Source organism: Mobula hypostoma, chromosome 1 (genome assembly GCF_963921235.1).
Source record: "Mobula hypostoma chromosome 1, sMobHyp1.1, whole genome shotgun sequence".
NCBI lineage: Eukaryota > Metazoa > Chordata > Chondrichthyes > Myliobatiformes > Myliobatidae > Mobula > Mobula hypostoma.
Genome location: NC_086097.1, coordinates 77089146 through 77111868, shown reverse-complemented (window position 1 = coordinate 77111868; position 22723 = coordinate 77089146). Strand labels below are relative to the sequence as shown.

Here is a 22723-nt window from a genome sequence, read left to right as displayed (position 1 = left end):
CTAAAGGCTGTGCATGAGTTGTATGTGGTCATTACATAAATGTTCAAGTTTGCTGTCTGCAGATTAATCATACGCAATCTTTCAAAACGGTCTAGAGTAGCAACATGTTACTGCCAGTAAGGGATTAAAAAAGCCTGTGTAGATTTCATTATTGCACAGAGCATTGATTATGAACTTGACAAGATTGTCCCTTTATTTGATGGATCAAAGTGTTCAGGCAACCCATGGTGAAGTACAAAGGTGCATTTCATGTTGAATATGGTATACTATAAGGATTATGAGCTTTACTCACTCAAATTGACTGCTTCTTCAGTGCTGATACACGTTTTGCTTTAGCTTTTTTTTTAATTTTGAAAGGTTGAAGAGGACGCGGAAACAAAGGAAGAGTACAATCAGCCTAATGAATTTTCGAGAAGACAAATAGTTTCAAACTGGGACAGATATAAAACTGAAGAGAAAGAAGGCGATGATGTTGGAGAGACTTTGCGAGGTGCAGATTTTAATGTGCTGTTAAGTTTTGCAGGTAGGAAATCATTGGCCTTCAATTATATGAAATACTGTAGATTGGTGCGTAATAAGTTTTTACAAATGAAGATTCTTATGACATTTATGAGTTGCAGTTTTTAGTGTGTTATGCTAATGCTGAAAATAAGTATGGTGCAGCAGAGGTGGAAGATAACTTGAGAAAGAAATCAGTCTCTGTTGTTGCAGGTGCATTTTTTTTGTTCACCATCATTTTCTCTTTTGGAGTAGCAATGACCTCCCTAATTTCCTTTCTCACTAGCTTTCTGGGGAGACTTTCTGTTGGGAATGTGCCATTGCATGATCAATATTATGGGCCTCTTCATTTGATTTATAAACTTTAATATAGTCAAGTCAAATTAAAATACAAGTTTACACATAGAATAAATGCTATTTTATGTGGAAAAGTGATTGCTATGTTGCTCATAGCAATGGAAGGCATGTTTTGACCTTAAAATGAGTGCAAGAAGAAAGTTTTTAGAGTACATCAAAGATTTGTTAATGTTTTGAGATAACTGTAGGAAAAGAGGGCTGGAGGTTTAGCAATCTGAAGTTCAGGTCCTAAAGAACAAAGTTCAAGTAACATTTAAATTTGTTATTTTAGCATTTGGAGTATTGTGTTCCATTTTGGTCTATATATCATAATTTTTGATCTGTGTTTGATATTTTGGGGAGAACTTCTTAAAATTGAATGTAATTTTGCTATTCTTAGGGGTAAAGATTATCAATACTTCAGAAAAGTGTTGCACTACGTTGCAAGTTCTGAAGATGGGAGTAGGCCTGCCTGATGAACTGGTCTTTTTTTTAATGCTCAGTTTGCCTGCGGAGAATATTCAAACATGTCTTTACCCAACTTTCCTAATACGGTATAGAACTAATCAGGTTTCATGACCTGCAAAAAAATCTGACATAAATGAAGAATCTCATTGAGAATAACATTTCAGTTTTACAGAAAGCCACATAATGGCTGATTTCGTTTTCACTTGTGACCAATAATGCTTATTATTCATTAGGAATATGCATATTCTAATTTCCTCCTACTGCATTTGTCATGTTACTATTCTAGGTACAGCAGTGATCCAGATGGTACCCTAGCATAGATCAGCTCACTTACTGAAGTAGAGGTAGAACATAGCTAACCCTGACAAAAGCCCATCTAGCATTATATTACATACAAGCTCTTTTTGCAGCAGAAAAGTTGAAAGCCTGCATAAGTGTTTCTGTTGAACCTGCATATCAATGTTACTGTTCCAAATCCTTGAACCTAGGCTGATATTGAACTATTTATATAGTTTACACTACCTCAAGTTATCATGATGATATGATACTACTTCGTTATACTTCTGTAAAAAGGGATGCTATAAAAAGAGACAATGGAACTAAAAAATAGAAGTATTCAAACATACTGAAGTATGAGACAAATAAAGCATCAAAATAAGGGTCAGATTGTACTGACGAATTTTATAAAAGATTAATTGTTACAACTTAAGAAATAGAAACAGGAGAGGTCCATTTGCCCCATCTATGTGATCATCAGGATCACGGCTGATCTTTAATCACTTTTCCATGGAAACCTTGTTTCCTCTAAATCTCTTAATATCTAAAATTCTGAAATGTATGTGGTGAATGAACTTCTGCTGTCTCCTTGGCTTGAGGATTATATCGATTCAAAATCCTCTGAATGAAAAATTACTTTTCTTCTCTAAATGGTCAACACCTAATTTTGTGATTGTGACCCCTGGTTGTGGATATATCATCTCCACCTTCCTTTCCAGTCCCGATGAAGAGTCTCAGGGGAAACATCATCTCTCTATCTATTTTCTTAAGCCCTATAAGGATTTTGTAACCTTCTATGAGATTACCTCTTATTCTGGGAACAGGCCCAGTTTGTTTAACCTCACCTTGTATGATAAATCTTTCATTCACAACAATCAATTTGCTGCAGTCTCTCTACTGTAAACATATTCTTCCTTGACTAAGGAGACTAGATCAGTGGAGAGTATTTTAGATTTATCTTGCCAGCACTCTGTACTATTGGAGCAAGATATTGCTATTCTTGTACTCAAGATCTCTTGCAATGAAAACCAAAAACACACACAAAATGCTGGAGGAACTCAGCATGTCAGGTGGCATCTATGAAAATGATAAACAGTGGATGTTTCTGGCTGAGGGCCTTCATCGGGACTGGAAAGGAAGGTGGAAGATGACAGAATAAAAAGTTGGGGAGAGGGGAAGGAGGATTGCTAGAAGGTGTGAGGTGAAGCCAGGTGGGTAGGAAAGGCAAAGTGCTGGAGAGAAAGGAATCTGATAGGAGAGGAGAGTGGACTAGAGGAGAAAGGGAAGGAGGAGAGGACCCATGAGGAGATGATAGGCAGGTGAGAAGAGGTAAGGGGCCAGAGTCAGGAATAGAAGAAGAGGGGAGGGGAAGTGATTTTTTTATATATCAGAAGGAGAAATTGATATTTATGCATCAGGTTGGAGGCTGTCCAGGTGGAATATAAGGTGTTGCTCCTCCACCCTGAGGGTGGCATTATTGTGCCACAAAGGGAGGCCGTGGACTACCATGTCTCCGACACCTCATCAGCTTTGGAGAACTCTCATCCACTGCCTCCATCAGGGTGGCAGAGCAACACAGAGTGAATCAACAAACTGTTTTCAATTCTAACACTCTAGTTCAGTTTCTTAAAAAAAGACTTCCAGATGTAGGACATCTAATATAAAACATAAAATGTTGAAAATACTCAGCAGGTGAACCTGCATCTGTGGGTACAGAAACAGAACTCATGCTGCAGAGATGATGGGGAGGGGCAAGAGGATGACTCTGATAGGGTAAGGCTGGGATGACCACGGGAATAAACTGTAATCAAGGTTATCTGGTCAAATCACTTCTCCCAGTGTCACGTACTGCATTCGCTGCTCACAGTGTGGGGCTCTTCTGAGCTGCAGAAGTAAGCACAGATTTGGTGACCACTTTGTGGCACACCAGTATTCAGTGGTTGTCCTGAGCTTCCCATTGCCCTGCTGCATTCCCATTCTCCACCCCATTCCTACTTTGAATTATTGATGTGTGGTTTCTTGAACCGTTACAATGAGACCCAACACAAGCTTGAGCAATAAAACCTGATCATGGTGTTGCAGCCTTGTGTTTAATATTGAAAACTACAGCTTTAACATAACTCTGTATCAGTTGCCATGCATGACAATGATTTAGCTTGGTTCTGCCACTGTCATCACTCCACACCCCCACCCCCATCTTTGATCTGTATCTTCCTCTGGGAGTAAGTGACCTGCTGACTTTGTTCTGCCAGCACAGTCTTCCTGCTTTGCATTTCACAACTCCCATATGTTTGCTCCAACTGTTTCCATTCATTCATTTACAAGATAACCAGTTTACCAGTTTATCTCCAGGATCATCAAGGATATCCTCATTACACCCACCCTTTCTGTAGCTTTGTCAGCATTTTTTTTGTCTCTTTCCCAGTTTTGACAAAGGAGCTTCATCCTGAAGCATCAGCTGTTTCAAGTTTCACACACATAGCCTGACCTCCTGAGTATTTCCAGTTTTTTTTTTCTGTTTTTATTTTAGGATATTCTAAAATTATTGTTTGATATTCTGAGAGATATGTGGCTGGTATATTCGAGATTCCTTTTGGACTAGTAAAAGTGATCTAACACATTGCTGCCTTTGTGGATATTGCCATGTTTTTGGTCAAAATTAATGTTTATCTCATGTCTATGATCAGATATTTACAGTTTAGGTTTCCAGATTGAATTTTAAGTTTACTCACCTTACTAGGTAATAACTGAAACTGAAATAGATGGCGGGTGGAATTTTAGAGTTTATTCAGTTATGCTTCACTGACTCCCACAATGGTAGTGTGCTGGTAGCTTCGGTATTTATGTTTTACTCAGTTTTCACTGCTGATTTAGGAAGATTAGTTTGTTGTGGAAGGAGCGATGAAGATTGCAGGGATGTCTGTTGTGTCCTTAGGTTCGCCCGGTGATGCCATTGATTCTTCTCTGCTGCTCTGTGTGTGTTCCACATGTGATTACAGGTTAATCTTCTATTTTTCCTACTCAATCTATCTGCTTAATTCCTTTTCCCATACTGATTCTTTATTTTTTTGCACATTGAATTGAAAGCATAACATCGTGACATAGATACTTTTTAGAAATTTTACGTGTAGGCATATTATGAGCATTACCTGAATATATTTACTGGCAATGTCTCACACCACAATGGGTACTCCACATATCCTCTGGAAAATTTACATTCCACTTGAGAAATTATAACTTTATTTAAGTACAGACACCCTATGTAAAGTGTTACTTGGCAAGCATAGAACAATTGTATACTAATTAAATCAGCAGTAAGGTTGTTTAAAATTGTCAGTGATTTGTGGGATGTGGCCATTTGTAGTGTTACAAGTAAAGCTTGTACAGTATCTCATGCTTCACTAATTGTTTGCAAACATCATGAGGTTTGTAGGCAGCAACTTCCATTTCTATCGTGCTCTTTCACAGTGTTTTAGTGCATGCTGCAAAAACATGACTCTAAGCAGTTTAGAAAAAGCCAAAAACATGAGGCAGCTCTCTGAGGTTTGGGGAAAGCCAAGTAGTTGGGAGGGTTGCACGAGCAGAGTTAATGCGAATAATATTAAGGATGCTTTTGAAAGCATTATAGTAACAAAGATGATGGATTTTAAGTGATTCCAGAAGGCAGGAGCATAGCAGCTGAAGGAGTGAAGAATAATTTTGTGTCAGGGGGTGAAAAATATGAGGAGGCAAGTATAAATGAAGGTGATGAGGGACAGTAAAGCAATGGAGTGATTTAACCATCAGGATGGAAGTTTTGTAATTGATTTTTCGGTCATGGAACATCAACCAGTATGATTGTGATACTTTGGTGTGGAACGTGACAGATGCTGCTTCATTTGAAGTGATAGACAAAGGTTGGTTATCCATTGTTGCTGGGACATGTAGCTAGGACAGAAATAGCAAAATGGTGCTTTAAAATAAATGGAGAAATGCTTATCTTTAACTGTATTCAGACTTTGCACCATTGATTTATGCTAATTGAAAATATATACAGTGTTGAAGATAATTTTTAAAGCATAAATACTGTATTGATCTTTCATACTTGCTTTTGCAATGAATATTAACTTTTAAAATCAGCATTGTTGGGGTTTTATTCATACATTTACACTATTCAATATATTTGGCTGGTTTTTTTCCCCCTCATATTCCTGTTATATGTACCCTGCCTCAGTGTTGTTGGTAATCCTTGGAAGCCACAACTGATTAGCTGTTGTTATATGTGAGCAGTAATTTCAATAAGGTATTTGGCTACAGGATGCATCGGAGCTGACTTTAACAGTGGGCTTTCCTAGGCATGCACAAGAGTTTCATTGAAAGAATTAAACTGTAAATCGAGGACCTCTGACCAATTATTCCTTACAACATTTTCATCAGTGATTTGGCTAATAATTGATTGGTTTTGAACTTGAGGTGTTCCTGGTTCCCTAAATCTGTTAGCAGAACATGCTTAAGTTTTTTTTTGTGTTGTACATTCCAATACCAAGCCTCAGTGCAAACTTTACCTTGAGAATGAAAGCATTAATGCTCAATTGACTTTCTTTGGAGTTACTGATCCAGAAAATTTTGTATATTATTTAGAGAAACAGTACATTGAAAGGAAGTCCAACCTCCCTCACCCGAAAAGTACTCTCAAAAGCCCGGGTGTCCTTTTGCAATAATGGTGGGTTTCCTTTTGCCTTTAATTTTTCACCATTTGTGTTGATGGTTCACTTTAGCACTGGATGAAAGGAAGGAAGATAAGCTTAGTTATATGGAAGCATGCTAAATATTAGAAATTCAGATAAAATCTGAAATAAAATTGGGAGTTGTTAGCATAGTTAAATATGCTGGGATAGCACCCTGAAGATGGGGACTGTTTTACTTTCTAATAGGTGTGCAGTATCATAAAACAATTTTTGTCCAGTCTTGGACCAACAGTTTTGCATCCCCAAGCACCTTTCTCCCCTAGCACTGGGAATAAAAGTATGCAGCTCCTACAAAGTAAGGTGTTTTATGGCAGTGTTGGAATAGAAAGGGTAAAATTGTTGAGCCCTAAATGGTGTAAAATTAGAGGTAAAATTGTTGTCACTTATAAATTAGTTATTTCAGAATCTTATGTTTATGTCTTTGCATGTATTATTTTTCATGAGAGCAGCACATTCAGATAATAGCTGCTGTTCTGACTTTACTTATTTGACACTTCTGCATTTCTCTTTTTGAACTTGAACAAATATTTAATGCTGAATTGAGATGGCAAACAAAAATGGATCTGCAGGTTCTTAAATGCCAAATTTTGCTTGTGACTTGAAGACCAGAGCCAGTTTTGTTTGTATTGAGATGTAGTTATTTGCAGAACAAGAAATTTTATTGCCTAAACTGGTTATGCATAATAATTACTCTACAGATTAATTTAGGCGTATGACCGGTTAAAGATAAATGAGTTCCTTTTGACTCAATTCCAATTTAATCAAAGATCTTTTATAGTCTATTGACTTCCTTTTCCAAAAAGCACATGGGGCTTAGTCATAGGAATTGAAAAGGGCAAAATTTGCAAAGAACCTATATGCCAGTAAGGCAGGGCTGCATAATATAACACCACACATAAAGATTATTTATATACTGTGTCATAAAATGGCTAAAATATCAATAAATAACATATTACTTATTAAACATATACTCAGAGAACATGATCCACACAACTGATGAAAAAACATGCACAACAAACAATCTGCTAACAAAATAACAATATGCACGTATATAGCTTCATTTTCACTGACCAGTATTCTTCAAAGCACGGAATGCAGATCTAATAAGAGTCTGAAGGCAGAAGGTTAAGCATGCAGATACAGCCGTATCCCATCTGTTTTTCTTCTCTTCAAAAATGTGAATTCCAAATATTAGCACATTTCTCTTCGTAAAGATGATGTCTTTTAGAAGCTTTTAGTCCCCTTTTGTCATCGTCACTGTACGAAGCTGTTTCAGACTTTCCCTCACATTTTACATGAGGAAATAACATTGACAGCTATAAAACATTAAAAGCTGTCACTTCTGTTTACACAGTGTGGCCAAATCAACTGATCTGAAATAATTCCAGGGTTCACAACGATCTTTTAAAAATTCAACAACTGCTGAAGCCTCTGTAACATGCTCTGGTTGTTCTGATGGTCACTATTGTCTTTGCTAATTAAAGTCTGCTGCTCATTGGCATACGAGCTGATACCAGGGGGCTTTGCTGGAAGTTTTCAGGTTTGCATTTTCAGTTTGAAGAGACGGATCAGGGTGGAGATGTATGTTCATCGTGTCCTCTATTTCAGCTTCTTGGAACTACATTGTACACGCGAAGAGATTTAAAAAAAACTTAAAGGGCAAGATGTGTCATAATCTCTCAGGAGAATGAGCATGTACGGCATCAAAACCCTGCTGATTGAGCTGTTCAGTTTATGCAATGACATGCTTTCATACATAGTAAACTAATTAATTGATGTATTTGAAGGAAAGCAGTGTTTGCAAATTGGGGCAGCAAATGATATGGTAACTGCTGATTATTGCTCCTTGTTTGCATTTGTAAAGCCTTTTCATAAAGGATTAATTTAAATAATGATTAGTAGATCTGACTTAATGCTTTTGTTAAATTTTATTTTTTACAACACGATAATCTCTGTTACTCCCTTGTGTTTTGTTATAGGTACAAAATGTTCATTTCTGTTATAAGTTATACTAATCAAGGTGGGGAAGTGAAATATTGAGTACAGTTTAACATTGACCCAGTGAGCCATCATGTAATATGATTTTTGAACTGGATAAAAAGCATGCCATATTTGATCCTTGGCCACTGCTTGATATGAATTGTGCAAGTGTGACAAACATTTTTTTATGACAAATATTTTTAAAACAAAGATATAAGGAAGGTGGTTTTTGTTAGCACCACAGGTGTGGTACCATTTTTATGCCATCTACAGCTTAGAATTAATAGGTTCCGTTGCCTGATTCTGCATTGGATAACTGCGCAACAGTGAATTAATGAAGCCACTTTTATGCTTGAGCTGTGTTGAGTTTGTGGCTTTATGTTGATTTTACAGAATAAGTATGTACTTGATTGGCTGTGCACAAATCATTTTCTGTTCACTGCATCCAGCAATGTGATTTTCCTTATACTCAAGAAAACAACAAGCCCTTTGAGCCATGAAAATGTGGTATTACAAGTGCACAGAAGAAGCAGTTTCAAGAAATTAAGCTTAGACAGCTGGCTCCATACATACACATTGTCAGAATGTTCTACTGCAAAACTAGTAGTGACAGAAAACTGACAGTTGAAGGTGGGCTTTAAATTGACTGCCCTAGGTGATCTGTCTTCAGTGTTCTGCACTGCCCCAGTGAAGCTAATGGAAGATCAGCACATCATCATTCATTGAGGTACATTGCAATTTTCTAGGCACCGCGAACCAGACCAGTAAACTTACTTTGGTGGACTGTAGATGCCATGTACATTTCATTGTGTATTATTTTCTAGATTCACCTTTTATTATTTTGCACGGGATTTTCAATTACTTTTTGCCATCACCTCCTCTAGAATTCAATCAGTCCTGCCTTCCAGCTTATCACGGACTGTATAGTCCTTCAACCCCACCCAAGGAAATTGACAGCGACAAGATAGAATATGAAAAATAACTTCCAAGGAACATAAGCATGGATTTTGGGATAGGTGATTTGAAAAAGGGATGACTGGCAAGGGCATCGCAGGCTCTTTACAAACAGAATCAGAAGAATTATCATGAGGAATGAGGATATGGAAGAGGGTTAAAATAATTACCTTGCTTCTATCTTCATGGGGAGCTGAAGGAATAAATATACCAAAATATAGCATTTTTGAAGTTAGTGAACTGAAAGGCTGATAAATCCAAAGGACCTGATGCTCTATAGCCCAAGGTTTTGAAATGATGTGCTTTCGAGATAGTTTAGAGTTGTTTCCAAAATTCTACAGACACTGTCAATAGTAAAGTAAGTGTTGGAATCCTTATGAAAAGATGAAATATCATAACAACTTGGAAAGGATATGAGGACTTAGCAGAAGCATCATTGTTTGACTTAGCTTCTGGAGTTCTTTGGGGATGTGACTAGTACAATAGATAAGGGGGACCAGTGGATGTGATGTATATGGATATCTGGAAGACTTTCACTAAATTCCACACGGAAGCAAGGGTAAAATGCGTGGAACTACAAGTGATGTACTGATGTAGATTGAACATAAAGCAATGAGTGGGAATAAACGATTAGTTCTCAGATTGGCAGATTGTGAATAGTGGAGTATTGCAGAGTTCAGTGCTTGAACAGTTTGATACCTGGTACTTTTGTGTTTCAGTTGTGTTTTCAGAAACTTTATATTCACTAAAAATACTGTCTGTTTAAATTGATTTGATAGATAACTAACTTCCAGAATTAGAATACGAATATAGTTTAAAATAAAATAGAACATTTACAAAAAATCCTAGATTTGAAGGAGTTTCATTTGTAAACTATTTGATTCCTGTAGTGTTTAAAAAATAAGGGGACATTGTGATAGAGGGCCGTAGAGTCATACAGCACAGAAACAAACCCTTTAGCTAAACTGGACCCTGCTGGTCATCAAGCACTCAGTTTCACACAATAATTTTTTTGGTTAAATGGCATGATACTGTTATTCTTCGAAGTGTTGAATAAGCAGCTCCTCTTCCCTTGTGGTTTGTGCAGTATATTTAGAAAATGAACTTTGAAATTTCTTTATCTTTAAGGACAATGCTAAATGCTTGGCAACAGTTATAAAGGAGCATATTCGGGACAGCTGTAAATAGCCATCAGGTTATGAGACCAAAATAGAGCTTTTAATGACAATTTTCTGATATTTGTGGGACAATGATTTTTACAGCTTTAACTTTGATAGTCATTAAGGTATTAAGTATTCGTCACCCCAATGTATCACATCATAATTTTGATGATAGACGATCTATTTCATTCTGTATCCGAGGGCACGGTTTGACTAACTTGCCTTTTCTCCATTGTGTGGATTGTGACTTGACATTTGCTTGGTGCAATGCTGAAATAGAACTGACAAAACAAATTTATTCTCCCGTGATTAAGCATTAGTCTTGCCTTTGTGATAATATTGTTTTCATTTGTTTGTCAGTACCTTCCATTTCAATCTGCTGGCTGTTGTGGTTTTTCATGACTTGACTGGTAATAAATCTGACTCAGGCTCTTTACAATATGTTTTAGGGATAGCTGGAATAGCAGGTTATATATACCGGATACAGTAATTAAACACAGTCCAAAATCCATTTACTTAAGTTTACTGGGGGCAACACGCCCTGCTAGTTTTTAACCCACTTTCATTTTCATTGCTAACATCTATTACCCAGGCTCTTTATGCTCGAGACTTTAGTGCATGGATTTTGTTTCTGCCATTGGTGGTGAATAAGCCGTGTATGTGGTGACATGGTGGATATCTTTTAGACATCAAAAACTGTCCTGAGGTTGAATATTATCATATGACTAGTGAAAAAACATTTGACTCGAAATTGAGGTTTTGGATGTAAATATGTTCCCTTTGGATTAGAATAGAAAAGAGGCAAACAATTGCTGATGAAACTTCATGTGCCTAATTGCTGATACTTTTATCAATGGTGTTTGTTCAGTAGAATGCTCAGAGCACCAATACAATTAGTTTAGGTAAGTGGTGCTGTGTCACATGCCACTATGGACAGTCTTTGGCTTGCGTGACGCAGCTGGTGAGAAATGAAAAGCACAACAGTCTAATAACAAACAATTTGCCACATTATAATGGGGACTGAGTGATGGGTAGGGGGTGGTACTGGTAGTGACTGTAAGAATGGTCACTCTTGCCTTAAATAGCTGCAAGGTATTGTTGGGAGATTTGGTTTTTGAAGCTCAATAATCTCATCAGTAACCAAAGAGATCTGTAATATTCCTTTGAATAAAACCACTGGGCTTCTCGAGGTAATTAGAGAAGTGCAGTAGTGAATTGTTAATTTCAGAAATGAATTGTTGTTCCTTTGTTCCAGGCAAGTCTAAAAGTCAAATCTTCAATTTAATTCTAGCTAATCACAAGGGAGGAAATTTACCAAAGCGATGTTCCACATGGTTTTAGCTAACTGAATTCTTTTAAGTTCCTCTATGTTGGCTGTTGCTGGCTTTTGTATAAACACACTGGACATAAGTTTTTTTTTGAATCAGTACTTATTACCCATCCTTAACTGCCCTTGAGAAGATGGTAGTGACAGTGTTGTCCTTCTGCTAAAGTTACTTCCCCATGCTGCTGGATTGCAAATTGCATGATTTAGACCCAGCAACAATAGAAGGACCAGGGATAAATGTTCAAATCGGGTTGGTATGTGATATACAGGGGAACCTGCAGATGGTGGTGTTATCATGTGCCTGCTGTCTTTCTCCTTTTTTTTGGTGGCAGAGTTTGCAGGTTTACAAGGTACCATTGCAGTAGCCTAGCCGGCTGGTGGCATAGTGGCATCAGCGCCGGACTTGGGAGCGAAGGCTCCCGAGTTCACCTGGCTCCCTTGCACGCTTTCCATCTGTGCTGGATTGAGCGTCGAGCTTGCAACTTGGCCTCGTAAAAATAAGAAAGCCTGCTAAAAAAAAACGCCGTCATGACGGCGTCCTGATGACTCCACCCGGAGTTAAGGGCTTTCTTCTTCTTCTTCTTCTTCTTCTTCTTCTTGCAGTTGCCTAGATGAATAAATATGATTTACTTTGTGGGTAGTGTGCTAACTGAGGAGAAAGTATATATCTAGGGCAGTGGATAGTACCAGTCAGTAGGATGCTTTGTTGTAGATTGTGCTGAACCATTGGAGATGCATTCATGGAGGTGAATGAAGATTATTCCCTTATGCTCCTGTCCCGTGCATTGCAGACTTTAGAAAGTCTTTGAGGTGTCTGAAACTGGGTCATTTGTGAAATTCTGATCAGTTGTTGTAGCCATTTGATTTTTATGGGAGGTCCAGTTGTTTCTGGTTAATGTGATTTCCAGAATGTTGTTGGTGGATGATGCCATTAAGTATCCAGTGCGAATAGTTAGGTCATCTCTTGTTGAAGATGGTCACTGTACCTGCACTTCTGTAGTTTGAGCGTTACTTTCCATAAATCCTCCCTTGCTTGCCTGGTCTCTGCGTTTTGCTGCGTGCAGGCAGGGACTGCTTCATTGGTTGGAGACTTGGGAATGGAGTTAAACATTTATAGTAAACACCCCTTAACTGAATTCATGATGAAAGGAAGATCATTCAGAAACCAGCTAAAGATGGTTAGGCTTCAGCCATTGTCCTGAGGACCTCCCATATCTTGCTTATGGGACAATTGACCTCCAACAGTTACAACTGTCTTTGTTTGTGAAAGATGAATCTCCAGCTATGGCAGTGTTTTGCAATTGACTTCAGTTTTAGTGGGGCTTCTTGATACCATATTTAGTAACGTGCTTTCAGGATGTCAAGGAGCAGTCACTCTTGCATCATCTGTGGAGTTCAACTCTTTGGTATTTGCACCAAGGCTTTTGTAATGGTTGGAGCCAAGTGGTCCTGGCAGGATGCAAGCTAAGCATCGATGAGCAGCTTGTTATGGAAGAAATACTGCTTGATAATATTGATAACACCTTCTGTCAGGTTGCTGCTGATTGATAGAAGACTAATTGGTATTGCTTTTCAGGAACAGCAAAAATTATTATTTTCTTCTTCTTAAGGTAACCCTAAAGGTAAACCTTAAGTAGATTTCTTTGTTTAATGTGTAAGTTCTTGTCTATGTTATGACAATGTTTTAGAATAAATTCCTCCCATACTTACCACTTCAGTCTGTGTACAACACCTCTTACGATTCAAAAGAACACCAAAAATGTATTCATCTGCATATTGCCAAAGCATATCTTATAACCATTATTATGTCATAGAGGAGTTAGTCTTTCATTCTTTTCTTATAACTTTAAGTATAAAGGTAAAAAGAAATCTAAATATCTGAAACTGTAATTTGATGGAGTTTGAAGAACTAGTGAAGGGGTTCTTAAGACATTCTAATTAACATTTTAAAAGAAAGATCAGAATAACTGCAGTTCTAAAAATGTATCTTTAGTTGATTGAAATATTTTATGACTTGATGACCTGTAGAACTGTTTTTTTTTAATAGTTTTTAATTTGTTTTAGAATATTAAGCATGCAAAGAACTTGATTGGTGTGATTGCTGTTTAAGCCTGGGTACGAGGCTTTGCTGGCTTTCAAGCCCTTTTTTCACCTGGTTCTCAGAGGGGCTTGTTCTGGATAATTCCCGCTCCTGTGAAAGAACTGACCTAATGCAGGCTGTTGCCATGTTGGACAAGAATGGTTTCAGGCAGCAAGCTGACACTGACAGAGGCTGAAAATACTGATTTTTGAAAAGATATTTTTTTGGGATCTGGAATCATTGGCAAGGCCAGCATTTTCAAGGAATCTACCACTTATGTTCTCATTATTTATTTACTTATTTGTCTTTTTTTTGTATTTGCACAGTTTGTATTTATTTTGCATATTAATCTTTGTGTGTAGTTTTCATTGATTCTATTGTATTTCTTTGTTGTTCTATGAATGCCTGCAAGAAAATGCATCTCAGGGTAGTATAAGTTGACTTGCGTACTTAGAGAATAAATTTACCTTGAACTTTGATTTATTATCTATATTTATTTGCCCTTAAAAGGTCTGTGGTGAGGGAACCTTTGTTCTTCTTCTGGTTAAGGTATTTTCAGAGTGCTGTCGGGTAGGCAGGGAGCTTCAGGATTTAGATCCAGTAGTAATGAAGGACCAGTGACTTGGAAGGACTGGTTCCAAGTCAGGATGGTGCAGTACTTGGAAATGAATGTACTGATGGCAGTACTGCCACCTGCTTTCCATTTGCCTGCTGCTTTTCTTTTTCTTAATATGACACTTTGCAGGATTGCAGAGTCCTGTCAGTTTCAAGCATCACTGGCACTGGCACATTGTTGATAAACATTTGCAGTACACTTGAGTACATCTGGGTTTGTTGGAAGGGTGCTAGAAAGTGAGTTTGATTGGACTGAGAAAGAATGTGATTTAATATCTTCTGAAAGACAGATAAAAATGTACTGTAGTACAGAGAATTGTCCCAGCTTTTCATGCAAGTGGGCAATAGCAAAGTGGGGCTAGAGATACATTTATATTATAGTTCAAACAAAAATGTAGCAGTTCTTAAATATTGAACTAAATTGATACTACACAAATTACAGAAATTAATATTCCAACAAGGTTTTTCAGCCCATCTTGTCTGTCCTAGGCTTTAAAGAGCTATGCAACTTAATCCCACTTCCAGATTCATAGCCTTGTAGGTAATGGCATAGCAAATACTTATCCAGGTAATTTTTAAAAACATTTGCGTTTTCCACTTCTTACCACCCTGCTCCATATGCTCATAGACATCTGGGTTAAAGACTTTTCTTCTCAACTTCTTAATAATCCTTCTGCATATTATTTTGAATCAATGATTCTTGCTTCTTTGCTTCATTACTAATGAAAATGAAGTATTCCTGTCCATTTTTTAAATTCTGCCTCAAATAGATTTTCCCAGATAAACTAAATTTCCTTTTAACCTTTCCTCAAACTGAACCAAGGAGCGCAAGAGTAGTAGTTTCTGTATCCTTTAGAAACATAGAAAATAGGGGCAGGAGTAGGCCATTCGGCCCTTCGAGCCTGCACCGCCATTCAGTATGATCATGGCTGATCCAACTCAGAACCCTGTACCTGCCTTCTCTCCATACCCCCTGATCCCTTTAGCCACAAGGGCCATATCTAACTCCCTCTTAAATATAGCTAATGAACTGGCCTCAACTGTTTCCTGTGGCAGAGAATTCCACAGATTCACCACTCTCTTTGTGAAGAAGTTTTTCCTCATCTTGGTCCTAAAAGGCTTCCCCTTTATCCTTAAACTGTACATTAGGGATGTTCTGTCTAATGGGATCACAACTGGTGAAACACTGTACCATTTACTGGTCATTCTAAATAGGGTTCACTTAAAGTTAATCATAAAACTCAGTGGCCACTTTATTTGGAACCTCCTGTAACTAATAATGTGGCCACTGAGTGTGTGTTTGTGGTTCTCAGCTGCTGTAGCCCATCCACTTCAAGATCTGTTGTGTTTGAAGACATGCTGCTCGACATGCTGTCACTTTCTTTTCAGTTTGAACCAGTCCTGCCATTCTCCTTTAACATCTCTCACTAATAAGGCGTTTTCACCCACAGAACTGTCGCTCACCGGACTTTTTTTTGTTTTTCACACCATTCTCCATGAAGTCTAGAGACTGTTGTGCTTGAAAATCCCAGGAGATCAGCAGTTTCTGAGATCCTCAAACCACTCAGCCTGGCACCGATTATTCCACAGTCAAAGTTATTCAGATCACATTTCTTCCCCATTCTGATGTTTGGTTTGAATAACAACTGAACCTCTTGACCATGTCTGCAAGCTTTTATGCATTGAATTGCTGACCAATGATTGGCTGATTAGATATTTGTGTTAACATATGTATCTAATAAAGAGGTCTCACTGAGTGTATATGAATCTATAGTAAATACCTAAATTTGGTAATGAAAGCTTTTTATTTGAGCACCTGTGCTCTTAATATATCCTCTAATGTGCACTCTGTATTTGTTTCACATGAATTTAGTAACTAATCACTGTTATTACAACTTGACAGTTTTTCATTGTTCGTTTTTAAATTGTCTTTTGTTTGTCTGAGAAGAAATTCTGTTCATTGCCAGAGTGATAACGAATATCAAGCTGGCATTATAAGAGATTTATTGGTGTCTTCACACTGGAAATAATTTACATTTCTTAAGTAAATAGAACTTGATATATCCTGACATCGCACAGTTGTGTAAACAAGTTCTAATGGAATAAGCATCTTGTTTAAATTTAACTTGTAAAATTTCCTAACCAGTTTGAAAAAATCCCCAGAGGTGCAATTTATATTACAAGCATTCCATTTATTTTGGTATTTTATTTCATGAAATCAAACATTGCAAAATGAATTAGGAATATTGACAAATATATAATAAAACATCCAAGCAGAAGCACTACATAATTGTCAATTTCTCCTAATTATCTTTCATTAACTTTCATACAGGCAGAGTGCCACAGAATATTCTCAACACAGTACATCCAAAGAGGTGTATTAAATGCCTAATTGTTCTTCAGATCATAGATAGGCATCAGTGCACAGTCAATTCCCTGACAGTCATTTGGTCAAATTTACTGCATAGATGGGCACCAGAAATTATGTTCCCCTTGGCCCTAACCTGACCCTTAGTAACATTTTAAAGAAGACTGTTTTTAGGGCTACAAAAAAGGAATTCAAGTGGTTTTCTTTCCCATATATCATATAAACTAGTTTGAAATATTAGTTGGCCAGAAAAAAATTCTTAAATCACAAGCATGCAAATAGAATTTTTTTTGTAATCTATAGCATAGGACTTTAGTTCCTAATGGAATGGCCCTCAAAAAGAGACTGTCCCATTAGGAACTTAAGTGGCAATTGTGAGTGGAGGCCAGATGTGAGCGAAAACTTAAACAAATACCTCTCACAAACAAGAGAAAATCTGCAGATGCTGGAAGTCCGAGCAACACACACAAAATGCTGGAGGAACTCAGCAGGCCAGGCAGTTTTCTATGGAAAAAAGTACAGTCAATGTTTGGGGTCGAAACCCTTCAGTAAGACTGGAGAAAAATAACTGAGTAGATTTAAAAGGTGGGGTGAGGAGAGAGCGAAACACCAGGTAATAGATAATAACAGGTAAAACTTGGAGGGGGAGGAACGAAGTAAAGAGCTGAGAAGTTGATTGGTGAAAGACAGAGGTCATGGGAGAAAGAAAAAAGGGGGAAGGAGCATCAGAGGGAGATGATGGGCAGGCAAGTAGATAAGGTGAGAGAGGAAAAGGGGGATGAAAAAATGGTGAAGGGGAGGTGGGGCATGGGGTGGGCAGCATTACCGGAGGTTTGAAATATCGGTGTTCATGCTATCAGGTTGAAGGCTACCCAAACGGAATATAAGATGTTGTTCCTCCAACCTGAATGTAGCCTCATCACGACAGTGGAGGAGGCCATGATGGACATATCAGAATGGGAATGGGAAGTGGAATTAAAATGGGTGGCCACTGGGAGATCCCGCTTGTTCTGGCAGATGGAGCATAGATGCTCAGCAAAGCGGTCTAGCGGATGGAGCGTACGTACTCAGTGAAGCATCTTCTCATATGCATTCACTGTGGAGAAGAACATTGGAGTTGGAGAATTCTAGTACAAAATGCAATGGAACACAAAGAGATAGTAGCTGCTATGATAGGCTTAAAGGTTGATAATCATCTGGGGGCAGATAGAATATATCCCAGGATGCTCTGGAAGACACGAGATGGGATTGCTGAGGCTCTGAACAGAAATTTTCAAATCTTTTACAGCCATGGAAGAGGTGCTGGATGACCAGAGTACATCAAATGTAATACCTTTTTGCAATAAAAGGTAGGGTGGGACTACAACCAGAGGTCATAGGTTAAGGGGGAAAGGTGAGAAGTTTAATAGGAAAATGAGGGGACACTACTTCACTCAGAGGTTGTGAGAGTGTGGAACGAGCTGCCAGCACAAGTGCTGCTTGTAAGCTCCATTTCAATGTTTAAGAGGTGTTTGGGTAGGTACGTGGATAATAGGGACATGAAGGGCAATGGTCCCAGTGCAAGTTGGTGGGAGCAGGCAGTTTAAATATTGTCATGGACTAGATGGGCTGAAGAGCCTTTTTTCTGTGCTGTACTTCTCTATGACTTTTATTCAAGAAGGGCAGCAGGTCTCAGCCAGGTAACTGGTGCAAACTGGTAACCATAGGGGTAGGGAAATTATTTTTAAAAATTCCAGGCGACAGAATTAATCTACACTTGGAGAGACAGGAATTAACCAGGATGGTCAGCATGGCTTTGTTCAGGGGATATCTTATGAGGAAATTTTTCAAGAAGATGTAGTCCATATGGACTTCAGGAAGGTCTTTAACAAAGTGAGGTAAGACACATAGATCCAGTGCAATTTTGCAGATTGAATCCAACATTGGTATGGTGATCAGAATTAGAAGGTGATGTGTGAGCTTTCAGATGACACAAGAGTTGGTGCTGTTAATAGTGAGGACTGTCTTCAACTATGGAATAATATTGATCAGTTAGTGAAATGGGCAGAGAAGTGGCAGATGGAATGAAATCCTGAATAATGTAAGGTAGTGTGTTTAGGGAGAACTCAGTGAACATAATGAATGGTATGAACTTATAAAGTGGTGAGAAACAGAAGGACCTGGGCACAAGTGTTTAAGGATTCCTGAAAGCAACAACACAGATACTGTAGATGAAGTGATTAAGGAGATATAATCAGAATCAGGTTTATTATCACTGACATGTGACATGAAATTTGTTAACTTAGCAGCAGCAGTTCAACATAATACATAATCTAGCAGAGAGAAAAAATAATAAATAAAATAATAATAAACAAGAAAGTCAATTATGTATATTGAATAGATTTTTTAAAAACGCGCAGAAACAGAAATACTGTATTTTTTTTTTTAAAAGTGAGGTAGTATCCAAAGGTTCAATGTCTATTTGGGAATTGGATGACAGAGGGGAAGAAGCTGTTCCTGATCCTGAGGTGTTACTTTTCCCATTCACTGGGGCATAGGATATAAATACATGGAAGTATGGTATAACTACAGTATTGTACAAAAGCCTTAGGCACACATATATATACCTAGGGTGGCTAAGGCTTTTGTACAGTACTGTATTTGTCAATGTGGAGTGGAGAGTGAGTTTGTAAATCTGGTGGGAGCAAAGCGTGTTAGAAATGGTGAGGGTGGAGAGCTGAGGGAGGGGTGTGGGACAGGTGCCAGAGAAGGAGTGCCAGGGGTGGAGGGCAGCACGGGTGCAGACACACCCAGCCCTGAGACACCAGGCAAGGTCATTTGATTCCAAACAATTGGGTTATTGATCATTACATAATGTCTCTCTGGTGCTTCCTGCTCCCTCCCCTCTCCCTTCCCCTTTTCCCAATCATGATTCCCCTCTCCCTGCCCCCTTCCCACTCTCAATCCACAATAGACACCAATATCAGAATGAGGTTTATCATCACTCACATATGTCATCAAATTAGGTTTTTTTTTTGCAGCAGTATGGTGCAATGTATAAAATTACTACAGTACTGTGCAAAAGTCTAGGCACTCTAGCTAAATAGATGTGCTAAGACTTTTGCACAGTTGGGGTTGCTGGTAGCACAGGTCGAAGGGCCGGAAGTGTTGCATTGCAATAAATAAATAAAGTGCTGTATAAGATATAGGAGCAGAATTAGGCCATTTGGCCCATTGAGTCTGCTCCGCCATTTCATCATGGCTGATCCAATTTTCCTCTCAGCCCCAAACTCCTGCCTTATCCCTGTATCCCTTCAGGCTCTGACCAATCAAGAATATATCAACCTCTTCTTTAAGTATAAGTATGACTTGGCCTCCACAGCTGCCTGTGGCAACAAATTCCACAGATTCAGTACTCTCTGGTGAAAAATATTCCTCCTAATCTCTGTTCTAAAAGGATACCCCTCTATTCTGAGGCTGTGCCCTCTGGGTTTGGACACTCCCAATGTAGGAAACATTCTTTCCACATTCACTCTATCAAGGCCTTTCACCATTTGATAGGTTTCATTTAGGTAACTCCTCATTCTTCTAAATTCCAGTGAATACAGGCTCAGAGCCATCAAACACTCTTCATATGACAAGCCCATTCAATCCTGGAATAATTTCGCAAAACTCTTTTGAACCCTGTCCAGTTTCAGCACATCCTATCTAAGATAAGGGGCCCAAAACTGCTCACAGTGCTCCAAGTGAGGCCTCACCAGTGCTTTATAAAGTCTCAAAGTTACATCATTGCTTCTATATTCTAGTCCTCTTGAAATGAATACTCATTTGCATTTGCCTTCCTCACCACAAACTCAACCTGCAAATTAAACTTTAGGGAATCCTGGACAAGGACCCTCAAGTCCTGTTGCACATCAGTTTTTTTTGTATTTTCTCTCCATTTATAAAATGGTCTACCCTTTCATTTCTCCTACCAAAGTGCGTGACTATGCACTTCCTGACACTACATTCCATCTGCCATTTCTTGGCCCAATCTCCTAATCTAAGTCCTTCTGTAGCCTTGCTACTTCCTCAAAACTACATGCCCCTCCACCAATCTCCATATTGTCTGCAAACTTTATTGTCCAAAAGAAAATTGAATAAGCATTCACAAAGAAAAGAATATGAGAAAGATCTGGGGCAAAAGGTAGTGTACGTCGGATAATTCCATTGGAAGACCACGCAGTATTTCACATTTGATTTTTTGTTTGGCTTCCTTTTCCAAGAAGAAGATTTGGACTTTTCTTAAATTCACACTTATGATAATGCTTGGCACGCATGCATTGTGCAGTTCTATTTGGCCTCAAAAGTATCGGGATAGTCACTGCCTTAAGGAAATTTTTAAGAAAAAATAGGATAACTACTTTTCAGGTGCACATTTCAAGATTCAAATACATTTACTATCAAATAATTTATAAATTACACAAGAAAAAAATAAACAATTGAAGCGAACAACAACAGCATTCCAAATCAAAACTGAATCCTCTGATCTGAGACCTGAGCCCCAGAGCAGCCTGGAGCCCTGTTTATTAGTTTGTCATATTAGCGGCCACGAAACACAGCAGCCGGGGCAGTCTTTATAGCCTCATATATATATTGCAGTGCACTTTACTCACTTTTTTCCCCACAAGAGCATATGAGCTAGTTCACATTAGAACTATATGGCATGGTAAAGATGGTTTATACTTTTTGGTAAATGTATAAAGGATCACAGTTGGAAAAATTTGTGATCCATTTTGACTTGAGACATAGCACCAGTTATTTCAGTTATTTTGAACAATGGTTGCCGCTGAACTTTTGCTTTCTGTTTTTTGTTCGCCCTACCCATGTAGTTTTGGCCAATAACTTTTTTGTTTGAGCTCTTAGCATATGGTCTGCCATCTAATATTTCTACTTCCATCAGCTATTCCTTCTAAAACATCTGAATATAACAGCCTGAAACAACAGCAGTAATCCATTAAAACTTGCTGCAGCACATGCATTTTGCACAGCTATTTTCGAAAAACATCAACTGGCACTTTTTTCTTCATTCATAATCCAAAACTAGTCAGCTGATTTATACTATAAGTCTAAGTAGCATTTATAGTTGACTTTTTCATGTTTAAGCTTTGTTTAATATTTAATAGACTCCAGATTAAGCTGTTATTTTCTGCAGAACTCAAAAAGTACTTACATTCAGGTATGTTGGCTCATTTGGCTGTAAGTGTTTCATATCATTTAACCCGATTATCTAGTTAATAGAAAGCTAAACATTTAATTGCAATAACTTTATTTATTTTACAATATTTGATTTCTTGCTATGTGCAAGTTCACTTGACCTATTTCTTCTGTGATTGCGTACAAGAACAAATGGTAAATTGCTGCTAAATAATGAAACATTAATTTAATCTTTTTCTTTAAGTTTATGTTAGAGACAGAGTGGAAGGTCTTTATGTCAAAGTGAAGGATTTTTTGCCTGTAAGTATCCGTGAATCTTTTTAAGCACTGACCTCTGTCGTTAAATATGGTGATACCTTGATATATAGCTAATATCCATCGACAAGTCATCTCAAATAGAGGAAAAAAAGTAAATTCCAATGAATACATTGATTTCAATTTTATTGAACAATGATAAGTTTTCTAATTTAAATTGAAGGTTGCTGTGTATTCACTGAAACAATGCTAAATGTCATCTACCGTTTTGATTAAAACTTGGTATCAAAATAGGTCATGAAGTGTTATGATTGGTAAAAAGTGATTTATGAACATTGCAATTAAAGTTTATGGAAAAGAACTAAATTGAAACAAGATTCTTTGCAAGCTACTTGACATCTGTCTGCATAATTAAGCAGATGTTGTGGAGAAGTAAGATAAGTAAGGAAGAGCTTTGTGGTCTGGTCTTGAAATTTGTCATGTGTCGATACTCAACATACCGGA

The 22723-nt window shown here is 37.9% G+C and overlaps 2 protein-coding genes across 4 annotated transcripts in view; one reads left to right on the top strand and one right to left on the bottom strand.

The window, feature by feature from the left end:
• The window catches only part of chrm5b (cholinergic receptor, muscarinic 5b), a 62126-nt gene extending 54218 nt beyond the window's left edge, over positions 1 to 7908 (bottom strand). For 2 of the 3 annotated variants that reach the window (XM_063051127.1, XM_063051119.1), the window contains exon 1: positions 7377 to 7908. The gene's annotated coding sequence lies outside the window, so the exon portion shown is untranslated. Of the gene's footprint in view, positions 1 to 4310; positions 4551 to 7376 lie in introns of all 3 variants that reach the window. The other variant, XM_063051110.1, reaches the window with a different exon arrangement.
• The window catches only part of aven (apoptosis, caspase activation inhibitor), a 95854-nt gene that overhangs the window by 14188 nt on the left and 58943 nt on the right, over positions 1 to 22723 (top strand). The window contains exon 2 of the mRNA XM_063051140.1: positions 358 to 523. Within this exon, the coding sequence (XP_062907210.1) occupies positions 358 to 523 (166 nt within the window). The remainder of the gene's footprint in view (positions 1 to 357; positions 524 to 22723) is intronic.